The sequence below is a fragment of the Perognathus longimembris genome, chromosome 2 (assembly GCF_023159225.1).
Source record: "Perognathus longimembris pacificus isolate PPM17 chromosome 2, ASM2315922v1, whole genome shotgun sequence".
Lineage (NCBI taxonomy): Eukaryota > Metazoa > Chordata > Mammalia > Rodentia > Heteromyidae > Perognathus > Perognathus longimembris.
The window spans coordinates 73,934,338-73,955,662 of NC_063162.1; the positions used below are offsets into that span (position 1 = coordinate 73,934,338).

General features: G+C 43.9%; 1 protein-coding gene across 1 annotated transcript in view; it reads right to left on the bottom strand.

Annotated features, from left to right (window-relative positions):
• Positions 1 to 21,325, bottom strand: part of Bmper (BMP binding endothelial regulator) — a 213,671-nt gene that overhangs the window by 96,220 nt on the left and 96,126 nt on the right. The window contains exon 7 of the mRNA XM_048339482.1: positions 1,276 to 1,375. Within this exon, the coding sequence (XP_048195439.1) occupies positions 1,276 to 1,375 (100 nt within the window). The remainder of the gene's footprint in view (positions 1 to 1,275; positions 1,376 to 21,325) is intronic.

A 21,325-nucleotide genomic window follows, 5' to 3' on the forward strand; every position in this document is an offset into this window, starting at 1 on the left:
GTAAGCTTCTGGAATTTCCACTGGTTTTACTCAGGGGAGGGGTTTATATAACAGTAATGGTGGCAGGAAGGGGAGGGACCTAGAGTCGCTAGCTCAGATTAGTGACAGGCTAATCTGAGCTGTCCATCACAGTGATGTCACAGAGCTTCCCCCAGAGGTCGAGATCACAGCCCACAGAACCGCCCCCTTGGGCGGCTTGGCTAGGCACCATTATGATATCCATGTGCTCGAGCCAGATGGGAGGCCGGGCTGGTTTGGGCGGCCTTTCTGGTTCTGGACATGGGGGAAAAGGTAGGAGTGGCTAACAGCCAAGCAGCCCCAGGGCAGGAGAAGAGGCTTCTTGGGACTGCCCCTTAAAGGTATAGCCGGAGCCCAACACCAAGCCGGGTGAGTGGCTCATGCCTATAATCCTAATCTACTCAGGAGGCTGAGATCTGAGGACTGTAGTTCAAACCAAGGCAAGGCAAGGAAGTCCATGAGACTCTTTTCTTCAATAAATCACCAAAAAAGCCACAAGTAGAGCTGTGGCTCAAGGGGTAGAGCACTATTCTTGAGAAGAAGCTCAGGGTTCAGTGCCCAGGCCCTGAGTTCAAGTCCCAGGACTGGCAGGAAAAAACAAAAACAAAAATAATGACCAAGAGAAATGGCAGGAGATGAAATCCATAGCCGGAAGCGATAAGGGACAGTATTGGGGTTCCTTCAGAGTCCTTGGAGATCCTAGGGAAGCCTGCCTTCTTGGTATGATCTGGTACTAGCACCAACTTGACACAAGGAGGTCTGTTCTTAGTACAATTCACTGCTTCTCGAGAACATTAAATAAGAAAAGGCATATGAAGTATGCACAGATTTGCCAAGTCCGTATTGAACACAGTTGGTAGGGCTTACACTCTCTTCCTGTGGACTATGGACTATTAGACCTGCTCCTTCCAAATCTGTCGTGATACCCTGCATGCTTCACCAGGCCTTGTTCCTGCCTTTGTTTACTTCACACACTGTAATAACATATGTCTCCAGCCAATGGCCTTTACCCACCCAGTCAAGGACTTCCTCCAGTTCTGGTGTCCCACCCTCAGAGATGGTCACATGAAGAAAGGCCAGAGGCTGCAGATGGGAGCCACACCCTGCCCACATCTTCCACTCCCAGAAATAGAAAGATCAAGCTAGGAAGTGAGTAAACTCCAGAACCCCAAGAAGCCCTGTACGCAAACTTAAGAAAACCATATACAGAAAACTGAAGAGATTGCATTGTTCTTTGACCTGAAAATAGTCACTCACCCAAACACTTGGGGCAGCACTGTCCTGGGGGTGTGTGACTAAGGTGCTGGGGACAAGAGAGAATGGGGCAGACTTCTCTCACGCACTGTGTCCTGCCTCCCTGAGAAAAGAGAGAGAGAGAGAAAGAAAAAAAAAGCACATTTAGAAAAGTCAATGCATATGGATTACATAGCTAGATACCTGGAACCATTGTGAGGGCTTTCTGAGTCTCAGGATCCCTGGGCGGTGTGCATATGGCCTTGAAAGTCAACTCTCCCCTACCATCCGCGCACACTGTCACCTTCACTGTGCTCCCTGTCCCCAAGAGATGCTGAGTGACAATGCCCCTCCTCACCTCCCAGCAGGCAGCGTCACCTCCCCACAGGCTACCATCTTCCCACGACTAGCTTGGTGGTCTTGACTACCCAACCATCTAAGGTGGCCCAGGATGTGAGGTTTCCAGCACTAAAACCAGGGAGGTTTCAGGCAAACCAGGTTGAGTGGAATTCCGACAGACGCTGCCTCCTTCACCATCAATCCCCCAAGCAAGAGGAGTTCTCTGATATGTAATGAGGCTTCTCCTCTTCTTTCTGACCCTGTCTTTCTGTAGTTGCTGCAGACCTCTTCCTCCAGGTAGGATCCTCTCTCTACCACAGCTTGGAGCATCTGACCAGAGGAAGTGGCCAATCTACTGATAATGGATGCTCTGAAGGACCTTTCTACTGACTGAGTGCAGTCCGCTAACCAAGCCTGTTTCCAGCAGCAAATGATTGGTATTGAAAGAAATAACAGAGCCTCAGAGGAATGTGAGATGAGTTTCAGAGCCCTTGAATATTTTCTCTACCTTGTTATTCACCCCTTCTGTACCCCAACACTCTGATACCTCTTTACCCCCTTCTGGAACCTTAGCATCCTCTTTTCTCTGCCTGTCAATTTTTCTCCACCTGAAATTCAGGTGAGACTGGCCCTTTGGTTCCTTGCTTAGTTTCAGCAAGCTTAAAAAAATGGGGCAGAAAAAAAATTTTAAGAAATACTTTCCAGTTCATTCACATCTAAGAATCTTGAAAGATTGATGCAAAAACTGTCATTTGCAATATGAATTGCTATGAGTGTGCATTTCTATGATCTCTATAAATAAATTATTTCCTTCCTCTTTTAAAAAAAGGAAATCAGTAAATTTGGTAACTACATTAGTAGGTAAATGGAATTCCAGTGGACTAGCTTCTCCAGGACTGGAACCAGAAACCAGCTAATGGATTTTATATACCCATTTGTTGAGTGGATAATTTTTATCTCAAGGGGTCTGAGGAAGGAAGAGCTCAAGGTTCAAGAAACCCTAGGCCATGCAAGATAGACACCCCACTTCTCCTCACACCTCTCCAGCACTTTCTACACAAACAGTAGCACAGGCTTTAGCTGCAGAACCTTATTCAGACCCAGCAGGGCACTGTGGCTCAAGCCTATAATTCCAGCTACCTGGGCTGTGGAGATTGGCTCAAGGCCAGCCCAGGCAAAAAGAAGTTCATGCGCTTCATCTTGACGATGAAACAATCACTGGGTGCAGTGGCCAGTGCCTGTCACCTCCAGAAATATTGGCAGCACAAGTTGGGGCGGGGGGGGGGGGTCACAGCTGTGAGAAAACTATCCTCTTGTCAAAGTAGGTTGCTTAAAAGTTGGCCTGGTGGCTTGGCTCTTGTTGATTATCTTATTCTGCTCAGACAATATCATCCAGTGAAGAAAGAAAGTGGCAGAGGGTGTGAGTAATTAAAAATGTTAATTTTAGGGATGGGAATGTGGCCTAGTTAGCAGTAGAGTGCTTGCCTAGCATGCATAAAGCCCTGGGTTCGATTCCTCAGCACCACATATACAGAAAAAGCCGGAAGTGGTGCTGTGGCTCAAGTGGTAAAGTGCTAGCCTTGAGCAAAAAGAATCCAGGGGCAGTGCTCACATGCTGAGTTCAAGCCCCAGGACTAGCCAAAAAATGTTAATTTTATTTCAAAGTATTTTCATGGTCACATTATGTAAATACCACCTACCCTCTTCAAACAAGCCAATCAGAAGCAGATTGTGAACTTGAGCTTGGCCAATCTGAGCAGGGGGCAGGGCCCACTGCATTAGGGATAAATAGGAAGCATCCTGACAGCTCTGTTTGCTTGCCTGCCAGATTTTTGGCTGGCAATACATCCTTTTGCAGAAGTAAACTCTGCTTTGCTGAGTTCTTTTTGAGTTAGTGTCCTTATTCCTACATGCCACCCCAATATCTGGAGCCATTTCTCACATAGCCCAAATCAGCTAGGACATAAAATGTAACTCTACCTCAGAATTACCCAGTGCAAGAAGCACTGGTGTGGCAAACATGAGACCCTGAGTTCAATCCTCAGTACTGCCATAAAATGAAAAATAAAGTGTAAAAGTCTCCTATTCATTTCCATCCTAGCATCCCACTAGTTTCCTAGCAGCCCATTATTTCTGCTACTCCTTTTAGTTCTCTATTTTTATTATTACTGTTTATTTTCTGGTGGGTAAGAATGAAAAAGAGAGAATGTGTTATATGTCTTTTTAAATATTTGTTATTTTTAAGCCTCTTTCAAGCTGGATTGTTCCCCAAACCAACAGAGCACATGCAACAATTACCACAAAAGGGCCTTCGGTTGTTATTTTTTCTATTACTTCCAGATCAGCAAGAAACATTTAAAATACCTCTCAAAACTCCTCAGGCTGCTCTGAGATTTCTCTCTCAAGCCTGCGTAATCCTAAAGTTAGGGGACCTGCCATCAGACTTCAGAGATGGGTAACTGGGTCTGGGTCAGCCCTGAGCTCGGCCATCACTTATGCATGAAACATAATGTCACATGCAAATTCAGAGGGAGGATAGAATACGGCTGCACTTAGCTTTTACTTCAAAGCTATTCCTCTGTAAGGGAGTTCCTAAAACCCCAAGTCCTCGGCCACACGAGGTTGACTGAGTAGTGCTTCTCTTAGATGCACAAAGACCGCATTCTTTGGGTCAATATTCTCTGTGCTTGTTGGATCAGTATCTATTTTTCAAGCATATTTTAAAATTACAACATTTTAAATATCGCAATCACTGCCAAGAGAGCTAACTTTGTCCCACGCTTTGGAAAGCTGGCAGAAGGCTGCATGTACTCTGAGAATTTTCCCCACCAGAAGGTCAAAGAGCAAATTCTGCACACGTAGAACAACTGCAGTCTGTGTTTCTCAAGAGCCTGTTCCGGTAACCTGAACTCCAGTCTGGGTCTGCTGGTTTCGTCAGGTTTTATTTTGTTTGGGATACAGGGTGGTGGCGCAGCCCAAGTCCCCAGCTGTGGTCCAGTCATTGCATGCAAGGCAAGGGCAGGCCTTCAGAGGGGCACAGGCCGGCTCACAACCTCATGCCACCATCTCAACTCAGCAGGGACTCACAATGCCACAGTCCCTCACGATGCCATAACTAAGAAGGTTAAAATAGCAGAAGTAAAACACTGCTCTTTCTAAAAACACATGAACACATGTCTAAGGTGACTGCACTAAGTCAGGCTCTGCCAGATTGTCATGATAGCTTTCTGCCTCAACTGGTCCCCTTATCCAGCCCGCTTTCCAGCATTTAGCCAGCATTTCTTTATTTTATCAAGTACTTAAGCCATCATTATATGCTGAAAATATAGCTGCAAATATATCATATGGAAACCACTTTTCAAAAAAAAAATTTTGGTGGGTCTGGGACTTGAACTCAGGGCCGCCCAGTTGGCAGTCAGGCATTCTACCAATCAACCAGGAAGACACGTCTCCAGCTTGAAAACCACTCTCTTTAAGAAGGTTCCATAAGTAGTGGTGGTAGGTTGCAAGCTCTCATCTCTGCTCAGGGTAAACTTGACTCCACACTGTATACAGGATAAAGTTCAACTTACCCCATCTAGAAGGCAATATGCTCATCAAACCCTGCTTCCTTCTTATCTCAATAGTGCTCTGCGAAATCTACCAGATGCTCTTGCAAATAAGGGTGGCCATAGGACTGAATTTGACCAATGAGAAGAGGACATAAATAATATGTGTATAGGCCTGACCAATAAAAACTTCTCACAGATAATCCTCCTGCTCTAGCTTTTCATCTGGATCTACTGGTTGCAGGAGAGAAAGCCTGGTTCCTTTGGTCACTTCATAGAAGTCTACCCCAAATTCCTGCAATGAAATATGAACTGAGCAAGAAATCAATTTCAGGTACTAATGAAATGTTTCTGCTTGCTGATATGACAGACATATCCATCAATATGAAAAACAACATTCAACTCCTGACTGTAAAGCTGCTGTGATTCCTACCAGCATAAATAAGCACCTAGTGTATTTCACTAAACATGAAAATTCTTGGATGGTTAAAACAGATACACAAATGACTGTATTCTTCCCTAGGTGACAAGGATCACTGGAAACTTCCCATAGGTCTGGGGTATTCTGGTTCTTGCCATTTGCTTTGCCTTTAGAAAGGCAAATTTGTTCTTTAGAGATGGACATATATGTTGCATGCCCGAGTGTTCCTCTGACAGTTGCTGTTTTTAAAACAAAGATTTGAAACTACCAAAGAACTATTTTTTATTCTTTTCATTTTGGTTTTAGCTGATTCAGTCAAAAGCACAATTGCTTTGTGTCAAAGTTTACCCTAGAGCAGCAATTCTGCTGCATAATAAAAATCTGTCTTCCTGAATGAAGTGATTAGCGCAAGATGATAAAACCACAGCCATGTGCACACAGGATGCTTCTCCAGCCCCTCTGGATCCACTGAGAATTCAGGGCTGGAAACTGTCCTGCAGCATGTGACCAGGCGCTCAGCCCTTGATCAGAATGCAGCCTGGCTCACTGACAGGAGGCTGGAAGCACAGTTGCTAACCAGTTGCAGCAAAAGTGCTTAGGATGCGGTAGCATGTAGCTGACTCATGACAGTTATTTAGCAATGAATCCCTATGCCCAATACTTTCAAAAGAATCCAGTACTCTCCTCAGGAGGGGGAGGTTAGGAGGATTATTACTATTTGAAGCCAGCCCAGGCAAAAAGGTTACTAGATCCCATCTCAACCAATAACTAGGCTGGTAGAACATGGCTGTCATACTGACTACATACAAAGAGTAAAGAGGAGGATCATGGTCCTGGCTAGCCTGGGCAAAATGTGACACCCTATTTCAAAATCAACCAGTATAAACAAAGGGCTAGAGACTTGGTTCAAGTGATAGAACACCTTCCTAGCAAGTATGAGGACCTGAGTTCACACCTAGTACCACCAGGAAAGAAGAGGAGGAGGAGGAGGAGGAGGAGGAGGAGGAGGAGGAGGAGGAGGAGGAGGAGGAGGAGGAGGAGGAGGAGGAGGAGAGAGGATGTGGAGGGTTGAAGGAGATGGCGAGGAGGAGAGGAAGAAAAGGGAAGAGAGGAGAGCGGAGGGGAGGGGAGGGGAGGTGGGAGGGGAGGGGAGGGGAGGGGAGGGGAGGGGAGAGGAATGTGAACTAAGCACGAATCAACTTCAGGTACTAATTAAATGCTTCTGCTTGCTGATATGCAAAGCATCATTCTACTCCAAGCAGTAAAGCTGGTATGATTCCTACCAGCGCAAATGAGCATCTAGTATATTTTATTAAATGTATAAAAATTCTTAGATGTTTAAAATTTAGACACATTCAACTCAACTTCCATTCTGCACACAGACAGTGGAGGACATATCAACAAAGCTCCACCTGTCCTCTCCCATCAAGAGTAGACAGTGGCCCCAGAGGAAAGCCCACCACTGGAGTGACAGACCTGAAACCTCTACTCCACTCAGAGAATACAAGCCATTGTTCTCTCTAGAGATCCAACTCAGAAATGACCCATCCCCTTCACTTTCCCCAGAAATCAATCCTTCAAAGTCCAACTGCAGTGCTGCTCCTATTTTTCTTTTGGCTCCCTGGTGCTGCTCCAACAAATTACCAGGAAAACTTAGTAGCTGAAAGCAACACTTTTTTTTTATACCAAAATATGGAGGGTCAGATTCTGACATCCAGTCTGACAAGCTAAAATCCTGACTGCATTCCTTTGGGGAAAGACAGGGCTAGAGGCATGGTTCAGGTGTAGAGCACCAGCCTAGCAAGCATGAGTCTCTGAGTTCAAACCCCAATGCCACAAATAAAGGGAGGAGTAACTTGGTGTTACTGGAATAGCGGGGCCATCCTGCTGCTAAAACAGGCCTTGCCAGGGTCACTCCATCAGCCCTGCTGGCAGCTCTCAGCCTGGGAGATGAAGCTCCCCCATTCCCTGGAAGGCTTGGCTGTCACCTCCCAGCCCAGGCCAGTGAACTCTGCAGGGACCTCAGTGTCCTTGCATGGTCAGATAGATGACTCCCAGAGTGTCTGACTGTGTTCACCATCATCCAAGAGTCTTGCAAAAACCGTAGGCCATTGCCCGTGCAGGTCTCTGGGGGGAGATTCCATGGCAGGAAGTGTAGCTCGCATCTGGTAATCACACAGCTAGATGCTGTCTCTCGCCAGGCCAGCACAGCAGTGTAGCTCGCTCAGCCTGGCTGTGGAGATGGTGCTGAAGATGGTACTGGACTTCACATGCACACAGACCAGAGCCAAAGAAACAAATAGTAAATTAATACATAAGCATGTGATGGAACTAGCAAGTGCTAGTGTTCCGTGAATCTATTTTCCACTCACACTATCCCAGGATTCTGTGTGCTTAAATTTCATAGGTAAAGGTAATAATATTTGTTTCATCTGTCCCTGTGAACTTCAGATCTTACCTTTCTCTTGTCACCTAGCTGAATGGTAAAGATTTATTTCATGGTTTCACTTTGAAAAATAAAATTAGGAAATTTCCCCCCTGCTCAGTCCAAGCTTTTCACTCTGACAAATGCGCAAGCCACAGAAGTGCCCAAGTGCCATCTGGGGTAAATTCTAAATGACTGTGGATTTCCATGCCTATCTGACCCTTTTCCTTATCTATTTTAGAATCACCACCACCACACAGGACCAAGCTCAAAAAAAGACCCCTGAATGAATACTCTGGAAATGGAGGGGCAAGAATCCAGGGTGCTCTGTCAGGTATGGTCTGTGTGCAGCTCAGACGCTTGCCTGGGGACAGACGGAAGGGGACACCTCTTCAGGCCCTCTGAGCAAGAGGTTAAGCCCCTGAGAGCCTGCCCACCCCTTCTGAGGAGCATGGGTGTCCACTGTCTAATCCACCAGACAGCCCCCTCCTACGATTTCAGATTCCCAGACCACCCTCGAAGAACATTTCTCAACTGCCACCCAGAAAAGAAAAGGAAGAGAGAGAGAGAGAGAGAGAGGAAAGAGAGCAACAGGAATTAAAGGAGTCCTTTTCCTTTTCTTGCCATTTTTATCAAAGTTCGACCTCTCATGATCAAGTGAGTAGTCAGCTGTCACAAGCTCACTGCTAACACATCCAACACTCTTTTCTCAGCCTGGCCTGCTGCCAGGGAGATGAAAGAACAATTAGTCAGAGCTCACACCAACTATGAAATATGAGGCAACTCAAGAAGAAAGGAAATAACCGCTTTCTGTGGCAAAAGGGACATTTTTATATCCCCCAGCCCCCAGACACCAACACTGCTCCAAGGAAGAAGCCACAGGAAGGCCTGTGATGGGTCAGAAACATCTAGAAATACTGGACAACAAACAGGCACATAGCCCAGCATCCCCAGTTAACTGAATCCCTAGAGCCCTCCACTTCACATCTGATGACCTCAAGTCGTTATCTGAGCCACATACGTAGACTGCTTTATTTTATTTTCACAATGCCTTGCATGAGCTTATCATTTGCTCTACACAGGACAGGGTTTGCAGTGGGGCAGAGCCATGCCAGTGTGCCTTCAGTCTTGCACTGTTCCCAGCTCCACAGTGAGACCACAGACTAGCACAAGGATTTGACTTTGGTCAAATACCTACTCACTGGGCTGTCAGTTAAATCTGAAAATAACTCAGAAATATTTGTGCTCCAGTGAGGTTTCTTGAGGTACAAAAATATTGTACGACTTGGAATGAGTTACTCTTCTTTAAGATGCAGCTTAGCCCCTCTTCTATGGTTTCGACAGAACTATACTTAAGAAAACTTTGAGGGTTTTGTAAGTATAGTAAGCCTGGACACACTACTGAAAATGAAGGTGACATTCAAACTTCATTTTCATCCCTAGTCAGAACATCTTGGTTTTCACCACCCATCCAGCAAAAATTCACTTTGCTATATAACAGATATCATGGTTTTTAAATGATCTACGATTATGCACAGTTCCCTATTTTGTATCAAGTGACAACCTCCCCCCCCCCATCTAACAATAAAATTAGTATACACACAAAAAGAAGAGTGAAGAGGTGCGGAGAGGAAGGGAAGGGAGGGGAGAGGATAAGCAAAGTTCAATATAATTGACATACTTTGTACACATATATGAAAAAAAGACTGAACCTGTTGAAAATTCTAAGGATAAGAGAGTGGGGATGGGGGAGATTAGTGGAGGGGTAAAATCAGCCAGGGAATATTGTATGTATGTATGGAAATGCCACAATAAATCCCCCACTCAATAAAAGGCCCTTTTATTTATTTTTTCGTCTAATGTGTTTTGAGTGAAGGGTTGATGTCATTCTATTATCCCAGGCACATGTGGATATCAGGCAAAACCCCAAGTGTGCATGGTCATGCTTGACACGGGGAGGGCAACCTGACCTAAGCCTGGCATTCCACTGTGGGCCTAACCTGTAGGGAACTCGGAGGCCAAGCTGTGAGACCAGGAAAGGGTTAAGAGGTTGGAGTGCCTCCTCATCAGCTCAGAAGTCTGAGAACTGCACCCTGAAAAGGTCAAACAGTCAAGGCAAGACAGATGTATAAGTTACTACCCTAAGTGTGGTTAAGTTAGAGCTATTTGGACACTAAAAGCTTGAGACCTTGGAAGTAAGATCACTCCTCTCTGCTCCCTAACAATAAGGGAGTCAATTATCACTATGTATACAAATGACACCTTAGGTATAGTTTGTAACCACAGGATAGACTGAAACCCTGCTTTCTGCCCATGTCTGTAGTCATCTTCCCTATACTGAATTCAATAAATACCTTTGCTAACAGAAGCTTCAGAAGCTAATGAGAGCTGGGGCCCCTGTTGCCCCCTTTGCTATCTGTATCCTGTCCTATTGTCCCTGGTTGCTGGCAGCAATGCTAAGTGAAAGTCCCCACCTCCCTTAGCACTAAAAGTCTTTTCTATAACCACTGTCTCCTTGCTTAGACCCCATAAAAAAAGCCTAACTCCAACCCCACCTCCTTGCACAACCTCTATTCCTGCGGGAAGGCTGCTTGCTACTCACTGTGCTTCAATAAACAGTTCTCGCCTGTTGAGATGGAGTCCAGCTTGTTTCTTCCTCCTCTAGTTTCCTAACATTGAGTACCACAGTATGGAGTTTTACAATAAACTCCAGCCTCCAACGCTCTCCAGAGAGACAAGGTTTCTGGCATTATTCCTTCCAGGTAGTGAACTCCCCTGTGTACTAGCCTTGTACTAATCTTATCAACAAATTTCAATTTTGTGTTTGAGACAATCAGGCTGTGACCCAATCCTGGCGAGAACTGGGGGTGATCCTAACTGAAGGTAAACATGATCAGTGGAAAATAAGTGTACAGTGTGCGGTGGTGAGTCCCAGCGGAACCCAGAGCTAGAGAGTTCAGACATGTCTGGGCAAGTCCAGAGAGGAGAGCGGTAACAGCAGGCTGTTCCTGAGGGAAAATCCATCCAGAAGGAGGAGGAGCTGTAGACAACAGAACCACCAAGTAACTGAGCCTGGTTTCAGAAGAAAACATCAACATAGCACCTCCGTCACTCAAATCACCCAAGTCCAGAACCAGGGGTGCCAGCGTGGTCCTACAGAGGAAAGGACACTCAGAAGAACTGTGCCCCTGAGCCCCTTGTAGCCCTATAGATGTGGGAATCCTATATCTGAGTAAAATGAAGCAAAATTAAGTGGCCATCCTGATCCTTGGCCTTGCCAATGTGACTTCTCCTGAGGCATGGCGCTGCTCTGCTACCTAAACCCTTGGTGCATTCATGGCAGTGCACAGCCATGCCTGCAGGAGAGTCTGGGGAAAGAGGGTCAAGGCCACACAGGGAAGCCATGGCTGACAGAAAATACACAAGATGAAGTGTTTCCCTTACCAGGAATTCTGACTTTCTAGGAATGTTGTCTTCCTTCCTATGGGAAGATGCTCAGTATCAGCAAGACCACATGGCAGTATAAAATAGCACATGCCCACATACAAAGGAATATATGTGTATATGTATTTACATGTATATGTATATATATGTACATGTGTACATATATATATTCCCTTTCTATATAGGTTTATAGAGTGTATATGTGCATTCTCTGATAAGAAAAGTTCACAGACTCCTGTAGAAAGCATGAGCTATATTAAATGAAGTTCCTCTTGGAGTGATACCAGGCTAGTGTATGGTTTGGGATCTAAACATCCCCGAGGGACTGCAAGTTGAAAGCTTGGTCCGCAGTCTATGGCACCACTGGGAAGCGGGGCCGGATCTAGGAGGAGGGAGGGGCAGTAGTAAAGAAAGGATGTTCTGAAAGAAACCAGGATCCTCTTTCTCTTTCTCTTCTCTCTCCTTCCCCGTCCTCTGTTCTTTTCTCTCTCTTCCTTCTTCTCCCTTTCCCTCTCCTAACTTTCTCTCTTCTCTCCTTCACACGCCATGGTGTCCTACCTCACTACAGCCCTTAAAGTGATGGAGACAGCTGACCATGGACTAAATCCAGAATCAACCTTTCCTCCTTTTAAATGGTCTCTTTCAGGTATCTTGTCACCATGACAAAAGGTTGACTGTGACATCCAGGATCAAAAGAAGCATCATCCTGAACCTGGGTCCACCCTTTAATTTTTAAAAGTCAGAGAAAGTCTAAGTCATTTAAAAGACCTGTAAGGGCTCAGTGTTCAGCCAGCCAAAGCCACACACCTCTGGGCCTGACAGGGGTGCTCTCCATGTCCCAGAAGGTCAGTTGTTCAGAAATGGACTGTTTTATTCTACCAAGCTACTTGGAGGATGATGGTAATATCTTTAAGAACAGACTATTTGAATATTTTCATACTGAAGGCTAAACATCCAGTCTTTGTGAATCAAAAAATCCAGAAAAATCAATTTGAAATCGGACTATGTCATTCATAAAGAGCATCACCAACCGGTACTGCACTGGGCTGATATAACTGATCTAAATAAGCAACTCATTGTATATACAGAAGCTCTAAATACATGTGGGATTCAACATTATTTTGTGTAGAAATTTGAAATTTTGTTTGAATTAATTATCTGTGGTAGAGCTGGGAGCCAGTGACTCACCTATAATTCTAGCCACTCGGGAGGCTGAGATTTGAGGATAGCAGTTTGAAGCCAGCCTGGGCAGAAAAGTCACAGTGAGACTCTTATCTCCGAGTAACCACTCACAAACCAGAAGTGGAGCTGTGAGTCAAAGTGGTACAGTGATAGCCTTGAACATAAAAGAGCTCAGGGACAGTGCCCAGGCCCCAAGTTCAAGCCTCATGACCAACAAAACAAAAATCTGCAGTATCTCACATTCCACACATACTTTCCATGTTCCCGGCACTAGTTTTCATTCTATCATTCTACGCTCAGGACTCCATAAGATAAGGCCTGTCCCATCACCAAAGTAGAGAAGTGAAGTAACTGTGGCTCAAAGTAGTAAGTAATATAAGTGGAGCTCTGGACACAGGAATCTCTTCATTTGCGCTGTGTCATCCTTCTTGACTTAGCATGTGGAACAATCTCCTGGTCTGTAATGAATTCAAGACACAGACCTGCTCGCATCATTGGAAAATGAGACTTTGGGAACATTTTTAAGTCACTACTTGCCCTCAAGTTTATGATGTACTTCCTATTATTTGGAGCTTCGCATATAACTTTAATATTCAGAGGCAATTTGGAACATTAGAAGAATGGTTCTGCAAGCACTTCCTACCTAAGAAGGAAATGGCATCTTTCACACTGGGATGCATACATAACCCCTCTGACTTTCAGGGTAGGGAAGGTTTGAGAGTAGAAATCACTTAAAAAATTTTTTTTCTATGAACAATTTTGGTACAAATACTTTTTAATTAAAGCTTCTGCTTTGTGAAATAAAACCCATTGGACTCTGAGACCTAATGGACTTGAACATTCATCTTCTTGGGGCTGCTGAGTTCCTACCCCCTCCTCCACCCTAAGGAGGGGGAAGGTTGTATTACTGTTGTGTTACAGTTGTATTACATGTTGTGCTACATGTTCTATTACCATTGTATTACAACAGGGTGGTTCCAGAAAATGGCCACCTGGAATTCAAAATGAGGGGCTGCCTGGAGGCCTGGGGCAGAGGAGAAGCAACGCTTCTTAATGAATTATGCCCTAACCAGACCACTAGAAAGAGCTTCTTAAAACAAAAGCCCCAAGTAGTCATGGCGTATGAATATGAATGTCCCCACAATGCCTTTTAGGTAAGATATATCATATAAGCATGTGTGTTCTACCTTAACCACTTTTGGAATGAAGATGAAGACCTTGTGTTTCAGAGTTTCATCCCAAGCCCATGAACAGAACGTATCAGATAGCTAACTTAAATGTGTTGTACCAGGACTACTAAGAGAGAGATCCAAAATCCATACTTTGGCAAACATGCAGGACTTTTTTTTTCTGATCACAAATATCTTCAACCAAGCAGGACTAGCAGTACCTGGTCATTATTTATTAATTCATTAAGTGATGAATGTCTTTGGGCAATTTGCTTTAATGAGTCTTGATTATTTTAATATATAAATAGTGCCCGTTTCCTTACAAATTGATAGGCATTGATGGGCTTAAGTGCCCAGTGCAGTGTCTGAGCTATGAGAAATCCTCACACTTGTGAGGCTGTGGCCCCCAGGTCCCTACCCCTGCCTCTGGGCTTAGTCAATCAAAGCGTGTTTCTCTGACCGAGAGAGCCAGGGTCTGAGGGGCACAGGCTGTGCTGGGATCCCCTCTGGATTCTCTTGAGAAGGTCTGTGTTTACCCTGGCACCAAGAACACATGGGGCAGTCTTCGGGGCATACAGTAGTGTATACATCACCTGTGTATTTGCATAAAGTTTCAAAGCATTTTCTGGCTATAAGCAGCATGTCCACTGCTGTCACAACGTATTTATGTAAGCTCGATATGGGTCTTATAAAATAAACTTGCAAGTGTTTGTTTTCCTAAGGTGGGGTTTGGGGCTGGGGGAGTAGAGACAATCACTTCATCTCACTGTGGAAAGTGGCACACGCTGACTCCAGCCCCTTTCCCATGCTACAAAAAGACTGGTGGTTCCCTGTGACTTCTCAAGGCAATGCCGAAGACATAATGGTTCACTGTATGACTTGTTTCTTTAAAATACATTTTCTGCTAAAAAAAAAAAAAAACAGCACTGAGTATTGCCATAACCACATCCCTCTGATGGACTGAAGGAGGATGGAACAGAAAGTCATGACCTTTAGCACACAGAATCTCTCCAGCTAATGGTCCCATCTTGGCATGAATGACTGCCCATCTTTCTATGTGAACGTAGCCAGACAACTCCTTACCGGCATGTGCCACGCTTTACTTCATTTTCTCAGAAACTCCACAAACTCAGACAGGCCAGATCTATCCCAAAATGCCAATGTGAATCACATAAGTGATCTCCTGAGGCCCCTTCTAAGGTAAGAGAAGGATGACAGGATGCTCCTAGACTCAAGACATCTCCACAAGCTGGTATTGTTGAGTTAAACAAAGTCTAACAGCTTACCATACTTTTAATGCAGGAGGATTTTAATGCATCAGGAAGACAGAATATAGTGTTGTCCAAACTTATTTGCCCACAGAACCTTTGTTTTTTAAATCAAAACACATAAGCAATATAAAGAGGAGCACTCTGACCTAAGAATCTCCTTCCTACTTAGAGAAATTCTTCAGGAGAATTTAGGGTTGGTGGTTGTGCTAATTGAGCAATCAACTATAGTCTCCAACACCTTTATCTTCCCATCTACAAATGCTATGTTAAATAATAAGCCCTTCAAATTCAAGTAAAGTTGGTTTTCCCCTGCATGCCAGTGGCTCACGCCTAAATTCTAGCTACTCATGAGGTTGAGATCTGAGGATCATGGTTCAAAGCCACACTGGGCAGGAAAGTACATGAGACTCTTATCTCCAATAAACTCCTCAGAAAAAGCCAGAAATGGAACTGTGGCTCAAGTGGTAGAGCACTAGCCTTGAGCACAAAGAGGCTCTGGGATGGCTCCTAGGCCCTGAGTTCAAGCCCCAGGATTGGCAAAAAAAAAAAGATTGTTTTCCTAGATTCCAAAATCTATTTTTAGGGTGAACTGTTGTTGTTATTGTGGTGGTGGTGGTGGTGGTAGTGTTTTGTTTGATTGCTTGTTTTTTTCTAAAGGACACTGTCAAAAAAAGTGTCTCAGGGCTCCCATTCTCTTCGGTTTTATGTTTTCCAGGATTCTCTTGATTTCCCCCCTGGAACATTTTATACATTTTATGATAGAAGGAAAGGAATTCTAAGCTTAAACACAGACTTTTTCAATGCCACAAACCAGGTTGTCTGCCCAATGCCTAACATTTCTGGAATACTTATAAATGCCATAGTATGAAAACTCGCTTCCCCACCCTCTACAAACATAGCTGGCTACCAACACCCCAGGCAGATTATGTGGGATCTGTGGTCTCTGGGCCTTTCAAGGGGGTATTTATAGGATATGCTGAGGAATATCCTGGCCTTGTCTTTCTCCTGTCTTTTTTGGCCCACCAAATTTGTCCTTCAATCCTCTACTTTGGGAAGCCTTCAAAAAGAGCCATATTATAAAGCCTCAGAAATGGTGGAAACAAAGATTCTATGAAAAGACATTTTACTCCACATAGCTCCCTGTAGGTGGATCCCAGCCACAGGTGAGGCTGAGGGTAGTCTAGCATTGGTCCAAGAGCATAGCCAACAGCTCACCACGACCACCACCACTCTGGGTCAGAGCAGGAGGCCAGCTGGGAGCATCATTGGGGACCAGCACCCTTCCCTAGGGCCTCTCCTCCCCTTGTGCAGTAATTTTTGAAGAGGTAGTAGTGAAAATAGCATGAATTTCATAGCTGTGTCTCAGTAATCTTCTTTCAGTACTGATACCAAAATTATTATTTTAGAAAGTAAACGTTTAATTTTCCCATTAGTCTACTGGCATTTTGACATATGAGCTTTCCAAATTTGGCTCAGCACCCACAATTAATTTTCAGTCAAGGGCTACATCCGTGGTCCACCAATCTATCCCAGCCCCTAGCACAGGGTCTTTTCCTAACAATTACAACTGTCTGCAGTAGACTGTAGGACCATGGGGTATTTCTTATTTCATAGCTGGAAGCCAGGCAAGCACTCCATGAGTTCAGCATCTGTCACCCAGATATTATTCGATGATGATGATGATGATGATGATGATGATGATGATGATGATGATATTCTTTTGGTGACCAACTCAGTCACTTTTCTCAATTTGAATACTGTCTAAAATAAGAATGGCCTCAGTGGTGATTTAGATCAGACAGAAGCTGTCTGGTCCTCCAGGCTAACAGCCGTTTCCTGGGCCTGGCTCTCTATCACTCCACATGGCGTTAGCCAGATGGGAAGAACACTGACAATTTGTCTCTGCAACACACAGGCCCCGCTCTCCACTCAGAGAGTGAAGTCTGGGGCACCTCTTTTATGGGGGGCCCATCCGAAATGGGGGTGTTATGATTTGGAAAACAAAACCTCAGCAGAGCAATGTTCTCTCTTACATTAAGATTTACTGCTCTAGCTAGACTCTTGAATGCGTAGTTTCAAAACAACTCTATACATTGGTCTTTCAGGAAAAGGTTGATTTAGGCAGATCTTTCCAATATGGATATATTCCACTATTAATTATCAAACAGAAATTGCACTGATGACTAGCATCTCTCGTCTTTATTTTATGGTCATTTCTGACCAACACGAAGGAGCCAGGAGTCAGTAGAGTTGCTAAGAACAGGAAAAGAAAGGAGGCCTCACCTGTACCCAGCTGAAAGCAATGGAGCTTTTTTCATCTCAAGCTCCCTGTCTACTCTTGAAATTTCAGAAACTACCATGGATGCTGGCCTGGGTTACATCTATCCAGGGATATTTCTCCATGAGAAATTAAAAGAGAGCAACGCTGTAAGTGCATTCACTTACAGTAAGATTTCATTGTGTCTTAGCAGCAATAATCCATTTTGTGAATAAAACAATTGCATCTCCCCCCAAACAAAACGTAATTAATGAGAAGAGGAACGTTGTGTTATACATTTGTACACCTTTCTTAATAAAAGACACTGGAGTCTCTTACTCATTTCCCCAGTCTGCAGTAGTATGTTGTTTTGAGGGTAGAATATAAAGACAATCCAGCATTACATGGATAGGTGGCTGGATGACAGAGGAGGATTTTCACAGCCATTTCATATAATCGCAAGCATGGCTCGGATATTATGCCAAAGTGCAATGCTCCTAAGAGTTGGTCTTTTGGAGAATATTGATGAAGAAATCTCTTCAAAATGTAGATATATCTAACTATTAGATACCAAAAAATAAATTATTTGTTAATATCATCTTTCTAGGAAAGTCCTTAAGTATTAGAGAGATGTCAAGCTCACAGTGTCAGATCAAAAAGAAAAATCCAAATCTTAATTTTCAGTTGAAAGCTCTAATTTCATCACTGATAACAAACAATATCACTCTTTAACCCTTAAGTGACAGGCACTTTTGAGAAAGTACCTACCAAATATTCAAGTCTAAAAAACCATAAATTGTCTATCAAGTGATTCTTTCAAGTAAAAAAGGAAGAAGAAATAAATTCCAGGAAAATTGGGGCAGTTCACAATTCCAATACACGTGTATTTTTCCTCTGGACAGTCCCTCTATTTCAAGAGGCAGATTTATATTTTTTAAGCCCTCTGTTAAAATGATGGATAGTAAAGAGGTACTAGTTAATAAAAATGAATGATCTTTAGTTTCATCAAGGACATTTTTAAGAAAAAAATGGTTTTTCTTAAAAACTTTTTTTTTGGCCAGTCCTGGGGCTTGGACTCAGGGCCTGAGCACTGTCCCTGGTTTCTTTCTGCTCAAGGCTACCACTCTGCCACTTGAGCCACAGCGCCGCTTCTGGCCGTTTTCTGTATATATGTGGTGCTGGGGAATTGAACCCAGGGTCTCATGTATACGAGGCAAGCACTCTTGCCACTAGGCCATATCCCCAGCCCCTTTTCTTAAAAACTTTTTAAAAAAATACTTTTTTTCTTGTCTGAGAGGGCAGCAGTCACTAATACAGTAACTATTTAATCACAGTGTTGATCTTGTGTTAGGGCTCCAGACCCCCAGAGCAAATGAAAACAAAGCAGAAAAGGCAAATGATGTCTTCATATTGTGATTTAAAAAAATAGTTTTAATTCTGTGAACTTTCTAGAACAGTTTTGAGGATTTCTGGGGTTCCACAGACCACAGTTTGAGAACCACTGACTTAAAAACTTTGACTTTTCCCTCCAAGAAGTAATTCTCATAACATGACACACAAAGCAAAGGAGAGTGGCCCACTTGGGTCGTAGAAATTACAACAGTGGCCTCAAGGCAACAATGTACAATAGCACTTACACAGGCAAGTTCACTTCGCAGATTGCCATGCCACGTTGAGGGAGGGGTAAATGGCACAGAAAAAGGTGGAGAGCAAAGTGAGCATGGGGGACCAGCAGCCATTCACAGAGCCAGACAGATAGGGGCCACCAAAGCCAGAAAACACCAGTTCTATTCCAGTAAAACTGTCAAGAATCCACCTTAGCCATTTACCACCAGATATCCAAGTATTTGAAAGGAAGAAGAAGGAGAAAAAAAAAAAAAAGCCCATTGGGTGAGTACAAAAATGAAGTAACTGTGAGTACAAAAAGCAAGACTGAGAAAGAACAGATGCTTACAACTCTAAAGTTTGTACTTTTTCTCTCAAAACACATCTGTCATCAACTTCAACTTAGAAGACCAACAAAGCACTTTTATAAATAAACACAGTGGCCACTCTCATTTTAGAAACCCGGGAGTCTTGTAATTGGGCTGAGGGACTTTAAGGACCCCCATCTCCATTCAGCTCCAGGCAGGGCCACCAACTCATCAGGCCACAAGTCTTGGCCAGGAGTAAACTGGGAGGAAGCTGAGAGAATGGGACCTGGCATGCAACATGGCCTTCCAGCTGTGTGCTTAAAAGTCTTACCAGAGCAGGGTGCTGGTGGCTCAGACTTATAATCCCAGCTACCCAGGAGCTGAGATCTGAGGACTGCAGTTTGAAGCCAGCCTGGGCAGGCAGGTCTGTGAGACTCTTGTCTCCAATAAACCACTGCCAAAAAGCCAGACGTGGAGCTATGGCTCAAGTAGTAGAGAGCTAGCATTAAGCACAAAAGCTCAAGGGCAACACCCCAGTCATGAGTTCAAGTCCCAGGACAAGCACCAAAAAAAAAAAAAAAAAAGCAAAAACATGTCTTACCAGAGCAAAATGAGAGGTTTCCATATTCTCCTCACTACCACACCCATAACCTTACATTAAACTGATCAAAGAAGAAATCACCTCATGGAGAGGCTTTGGTTCTTGGAAATGACAATAGTTGGATGCCACATTAACTTGACTCTCTGATTTTGCTCCTCAATCACAGGTCCACGTCTCTACTGAGCCATAGCTCCAACTCAGGACAAAATAAAAATGAGGGATCACCCAGTCCCAGTCCCTGAGCCCAGGTCCCCATAGAATTGAATCACCCATCTTATTTGGCTTGGCAATATAATAACAATCAAGTGTGAGCAGTCCAGAATTGTCCTTGAACCTCCAACAGGAGCTGATTCATTCTTATCCTGATACCTCCTAATCACTGAGCATCCATTCTCAGAACAACTTACTTCCCCCAGCCCCCCCCCCCACAAGCTCCCCAGAGAAGGACAAGCTAGCTAAGCTCTGCTTCAGCTGTACAACAAGTATAGGAGTCTCACAGAGAGTTTCCAAACATGCTGCTAGCTCTAGCTCCAGAATCACACTTGGGGCTTTCCTGCTATCCCCAAAGTATGCTCATAGACAATAGTGCCAGGACTTGAAAAGAGTTATAAAGTGCATTTTATCCTTCAGTGAAGAAGACAATAAAAAATACCCACTAGGGTTACAATTACATTTGACTTGCTTTGTCTTCTTTTTTTTTTTAATTTAATTTAACTTTTTTTTTTTTTTTTTTTGGCCAGTCCTGGGCCTTGGACTCAGGGCCTGAGCACTGTCCCTGGCTTCTTTTTGCTCAAGACTAGCACTCTGCCACTTGAGCCACAGCGCCACTTCTGGCCGTTTTCTGTATATGTGGTGCTGGGGAATCGAACCCAGGGCCTCATGTATACAAGGCAAGCACTCTTGCCACTAGGCCATATCCCCAGCCCATTGCTTTGTCTTCTGTTAAAGCAAAATTGAAAAACTTCTCAGTTGTCAGCCACTTCCTTTCCCTAGCATTACTGCTGCCATCGTGTAACAGAAATAGAATGGAAACACAGGTCTAAGTAAGTTAAAACCCTGAATAATAGAGGATTCTATCTTTTGTTTTAGGATGGACCTTCATTTTAAATTAAACAGGTGGATATGGTTTTTAAAAAATCAAGCAGTGCTAAAATGTTAGTAAAATAGTACTTCCCATTCACCCATCAATGCCCTGTATCCTTTTCTCTACATGCAACTGATTCCAATACCTTTAGCTATTTCTTCTGGTATCTTTCTCTATTTACTCAATAATATTCATGTACTAAAGCACTGGCCCATGGGGTCTGTCCTAACTAATAGAGACCATGAATTTATTAACTCCATGCCAATTGTTCCTATATAATGAGACATAATTGCTGCTGACAAACAAGCTTGAGTCTGCTTTGCCTCTCCTTAACCATATCAGTACAAATCTCCAAGACATTTACTTAACCAAGGAATGCAAAAACATTCCCTTTTTAATCAAATGATTTACAGTTCTTCA